Source organism: Gossypium hirsutum, chromosome D09 (assembly GCF_007990345.1).
Source record: "Gossypium hirsutum isolate 1008001.06 chromosome D09, Gossypium_hirsutum_v2.1, whole genome shotgun sequence".
Classification (NCBI taxonomy): Eukaryota; Viridiplantae; Streptophyta; class Magnoliopsida; order Malvales; family Malvaceae; genus Gossypium; species Gossypium hirsutum.
In genome coordinates, this window is record NC_053445.1 from 5,801,509 (window position 1) to 5,806,789 (window position 5,281).

At 30.0% G+C, this 5,281-nt stretch overlaps 1 protein-coding gene across 1 annotated transcript; it reads left to right on the plus strand.

Annotated features, from left to right (window-relative positions):
- Window positions 1-465, plus strand: LOC107892417 (receptor-like protein 35). The gene has a single exon (XM_016817503.1). The coding sequence runs from the start codon at window positions 1-3 to the stop codon at window positions 463-465; it is 465 nt and encodes a 154-aa protein (XP_016672992.1).
- The last annotated feature ends 4,816 nt before the right edge of the window (window positions 466-5,281 follow it).

The following is a 5,281-nucleotide window of genomic DNA, read 5'->3' on the forward strand; positions in this document are numbered from 1 at the left end:
ATGGGAAACATGAAATTTTTGCTTGCATTGATTTTGAGTAACAAGAAGCTCAAAGGCCCCATCCCTTCATCACTAACTGCTTTATACAAATTTGTGCTACTTGTGCTTGATAGTCCAATTCCTTATGAAATTGGAAACTTAAAGAATTTGTTTGAAATGAATCTAAGTAAAAATAAGCTTAAAGTTTTGATCCCTTCATCACTATCTAATTCATCCAAGTTGAGATTTTTGTGCCTTGATTCAGACCTCCTGGAAGGTCTCTTACCACAAGAAATAGGGAACTTCAAAGCATTAAGTTTTCTTAACCTCTCCAATAGCAAACTGATTGGCCCTATTCCGTCAAGCATTGGGGACTGCTCAAGTTTACAAGAAATATATTCGAGTAAAAACCATATAAATGGAAACATTCCCTCTAAAGTCTTTCGTGATTATTCTGCTGTTGATCTAAGTCATAATCAAGGGTGATCACAATTTGGTTAAAATAGAATTAATCGATTGAACCAATTTAATTCCGTTACTCAGTCGGTGGTTGAATTTAATTCAGTCGTAGGCTGGTTAATAATTTTTTGAAATTTTGGTTATTGGTTAATTTGGTTCAAAATCGGGTAGTTGACCGAATTAATCAATAAACCAAAATAAATAATATATATTATTTAAAGTTGTTTCTAATGTTTATTTGTCATTTTCGCCGAGTAATTAACCGAATTTCAAGAAATATGTAGTATTTCTAAAGTCTTATTTGTTGTTTTTACCTTCATTTAAAGCTTTTTGACTATTAAAAAAAAAAGAAAGAAGATGAATTTTTCCTATGTTTTATACCTATTTTAACCAAAAGATAAAAAGATATACATTTCGGTTAATTCAGTTAACCGATCGAATTAATCGAAATATTTCGATTCAGTTAATGTATTTGAAAAAAAATTGTTTCGATTAACGGTTAAAATTTTTTACATTTTGAGTAATCGGTAGTATTTACAAAATAGCACATCATTATCGAGACTTGATTTTCTTTAAGGTTTTGGATCTTAGCCACAATAATCTAATAGGCCAGATTCCTGAATCATTGAGGCCGGTTGGAAAAGGTCAATCTGTCGTACAATTCCGTCAAAGGTCCTATACCAGATTACTTGATTAATAATTTTAAACCTGATTCATTTGGGAAAACAAGAATTTATGTGGAAACACATCAGGTTTCCTCTTTGCCTACCCCCCAGAAACAAAGTAAAAGTCACTGAAATCATTCTTCCTGTTGTCGGTTTCTTAGCCTTGTTATATTCTGGATTACTCTCCCATAGATGCAAAGCAAAAAAGTAACGTTCCTAATTCAAATGTCAGAAAAAATGGAGATTTATACTCAATCTGGAACTTTGATGGAAGAATTGCATTCGAAGACATAGTTGAAGCGACAGAAGACTTTTATATCCGATATTGCATCGGCATTGGTGGTTATGGTAGTGTTTATAAAGCATAGTTACCAAGTGGGATGATAGTTTCCTTGAAGAAACTTCACCGAAGAGATGCAGAGGTCCCAGCTTTTGAAAATAGTTCCAAGAACGAGGCAAAAATGTTACCAGAAATACGGCGCAAGAACATAGTGAAGCTTCATGGATTGTGTCTCCATAATCATTTGATGTTTTTGATTTACGAATACATGGCTCGAGAGATTTTATTTTTTTGTTCTTGCCAATGATAACAAAGCAGTGAAGTTGGATTAGGTCAAACGAGTAAAAAAAATCGAAGACCTGGCATGTGCTTTATCCTATCTAGCATCATGATTGCCAACCTCCAATTGTTCATCGAGACATATCAAGCAACAACATTTTATTGAACTCATTGATCCTGATTCATCCAATCAAACATGCTTCTTGAACCTATGGATATGTTGCACCAGGTAAATTCCCAAACTTCGGATATGTTTTTATTGGTATTCTAACTATCTTATATACTTAATGTTTAGTGTATAATGTGTTTAAATCAAAAGAGGAATAAACCCTGTTTAATATTAGATCTAGTGTAATTGAGTGGAGTTGCATGCACCTAGAAATAGGATACATAATTCTACCGGATTAGAGTCAAATCTAATAGGGAGATCCATAGTCAACCTAATTTAACCAACCTAAAAAATTCAATTAATCAACCTAAAGTCAGTTGCTCTTACTCTTGAAAGATATATTAGTATAATTTAGAGATTTCTACGGATCAAGATACTAATTAAACAAATTGTGTAATTTAATTGATCATAGTGACATATGAAATCTAGGGATGAAATCTTGGTGAATTCTTTCCTGGGTGTTGTTTTGTTTCTTGGTTGTTAATTGATTATTTTCTTCTTCTTCTTTTTTTGTCACATTCATAGTTAATCAATTTAGTTAATTTTAATTTTTACTCAATCACTTGAATTTATCAATTAAATAATAAAAAGACGGTAATTACTAGTACTTTTAGTCTTCATGGGAACGATATCTGTGCTCGTCGTAGCTATACTATTAATTGATAGGTGTACTTGCCTTGGTCAGATTTTTAGATGACTTTGTGGACATAAATGCGTTCAAGTTCTTGAAGAATAAGCTAAGAGAAGGTGGCGAAATAGCCACTTTTGAAATGCATGTGGTTAAATATTAGTAAGAGTTTATGTTGGGGAACTACCTGATTAAGCAACGAACAAGTAAAAATAGCAAAAGAAAATGAGAAATTGAACACACAAATTTAATGTGGAAAACCCCCTCCAAAGAGGATAAAACACAAGCAACATATGGAACTAAATTAAAAGAACCCAAACCTTATTTTAAAAATAAAAATAAAAGAAAAAAAGTTAATCACTTAATTTTTGTTTTTAATGAAATTTAAAGGAAAAAATGAAAATTTGAAAAAAGTGAGGCAACACTAGCCAAGAAACGGGAAACATGAAATTTTGCTTGCATTGATTTTGAGTAACAAGAAGTTCAAAGGCCCAATCCCTTCATCACTAACTGCTTTATACAAATTTGAGCTACTTGTGCTAGATTCAAATCTTTTTCAAGGTCCAATTCCTTATGAAATTGGAAATTTAAAGAATTTGTTTGAATTGAATCTAAGTAAAAATAAGCTCAAAGGTTTGATCCCTTCATCACTATCTAATTTATCCAAGTTGAGATTCTTGTGCCTTGATTCACAAGAAATGGGGAATTTCAAAGAATTAAGTTTTCTTAACCTTTCCAATAGCAAACTGATTGGACCTATTTCGTCAAGCATGGGGGACTGCTCAAGTTTACAAGAAATATATTTGAGTAAAAACCATATAAATGGAAACATTCCCTCTAAAGTATTTTGTGATTATTCTGCTCTTGATCTAAGTCATAATTAGGGGTGTTCACAGTTCAATTAAAATTGAATTAGTTGATCGAACCGATCTAATTTTATTAATTGGTCGATGGCTAAATTTAGTTCGATCGGAGGTCGATTAATGATTTTTTGAAATTTCATTAATCGGTTAATTCGGTTCGAAACCTAATAATTATAATTGAACTAACTAATTAACCAAATCCATCTACATAAGAACTACCTACATCTTTATCTGCCATAATTAGAATCTGGTGTTGTGATCCAACAATGGAATATCATACTTTATTGTTGTCATTATTGTGGTCAAAACAAGCAACCCAAAAAAACTCTGATACCAATTTATTAAAAATTGACATCAATAATGGTAATGTAGAAATATAGCAAAGAAAAAAGAAAGAAAAATAGAACATGCAGATTTTACGTGGAAACCCTTTCGGGAAAAACTCACGAGTAGAGGAGAATAAAATTCACTAATGTTGAATTCAAATGATTACAAGAGGAGTTTTGACTACACTTATTTATAGGTTGAAAAACCTAATTCTAATCAATGTCAAATATGTTATTCTAATAAATGCTAAATATATTATGTCGAAACCTTTTTTTTTTGAAATCGACTTTTTATTTTGAAATGAAAAAGGGAGTCGCCACCAATCTTTTCAATTAGGTCTGATCAGATTACCTCAAGGCTTTGTCATTTTAATAGATTTATTAAAATTATTTTCGATCTACAAAAGTCTAGGAAATAGGTCGGGAGTCTATTACGTATAAGGAAGTATTAGCACTCTCATAATGCCCAAAATCGGTACCTAATTTGTTACTTGACGTCTTAGTCACGAGAATTAAAAATTCAAAAAAAATTTAAGATACGATCCCCTTCTTGCTTAATTGCAAACTAAATTGAATTTTATGGAAATAACCTTCTTATTTCGAGTCAATCGAGAAAAGGATCATATCCCATAAGTTAGGGCATGATATCTCGAATTCTCGAAAATAAGGATTCTTGTCATTTGATCATTACCTAAGTCTTATATATTTTGAATTTTAAAAGGATGCTCATTTATCTTGGTTTAAGGAGAAAGTTATACCCCGTAAACTAGGGCACTATTTCTCAAATCCCTAAACAAAGAACATTGCCTCGGTTTTAAAAAATTCTTTTTTATGCATCGGGTAAAAACAAATATAACATTTGATGCAATATGTGATTAATTTATTCAAGTCTTGGTGCAAAAATAAATGAATATTTAAACATGTTGCATAATATGAAAATGGGAAAAATGGTATAGAATAGCTTACGTGGTCAAAAAATGATAAGAAAATACTAAGTAGTGGTAGTCGGAATAATTTTTAGCCGATTAATAATATTATTTAATAGTGGAAATTATAGTAAAATAATAAGTGGAACATTAGTAATGACAAAAATAGTATAATAATAAAAAAGTATGATAATGCTATGATCATGGTCGTGTAATATTCGTGATGACAAAATAAAATATTAATTAGCAAAAATAATCATTTAACAATAACATCAACAAAAAAATAAAAATAAAAAAATAAAAACTAAAATGAACTAAAATGAGATGATTAAGAAACTTAAGGATAAAAATGCAAGTTATGTAAATTAAAGGATAAAATATAAATAAGGAATTAAAAATGCTAAAATTTAAAAAAAGGCAAGATTAAATAAAAAGGATTAAATCGAAACCATAATAAAATTTTAGGGGATAAAATAATAAAAACTGTAAATAAAGAGGAAGAACTAAATAAATGAGGGATTAAATTGAAATTTAAATAGAAATTAAAGTAAAAATTGTGAAATAAATAAGAAAAAGGGAAGTAAAAGACTAAATTGAAAATATAACAAAATTTAGCGCCTAAATTAAAAGGAAACAAAACTTAAAGGATTAAATTAAGATAAGATAGAAAACTTTAGGGGGTCAGATGGCAATTATCCCCATCATAT

Bases quoted from the DNA above. Each gene is read 5' to 3' on its own strand.
- LOC107892417 (XM_016817503.1), top strand. From the start codon at position 1: ATGGGAAACATGAAATTTTTGCTTGCATTGATTTTGAGTAACAAGAAG.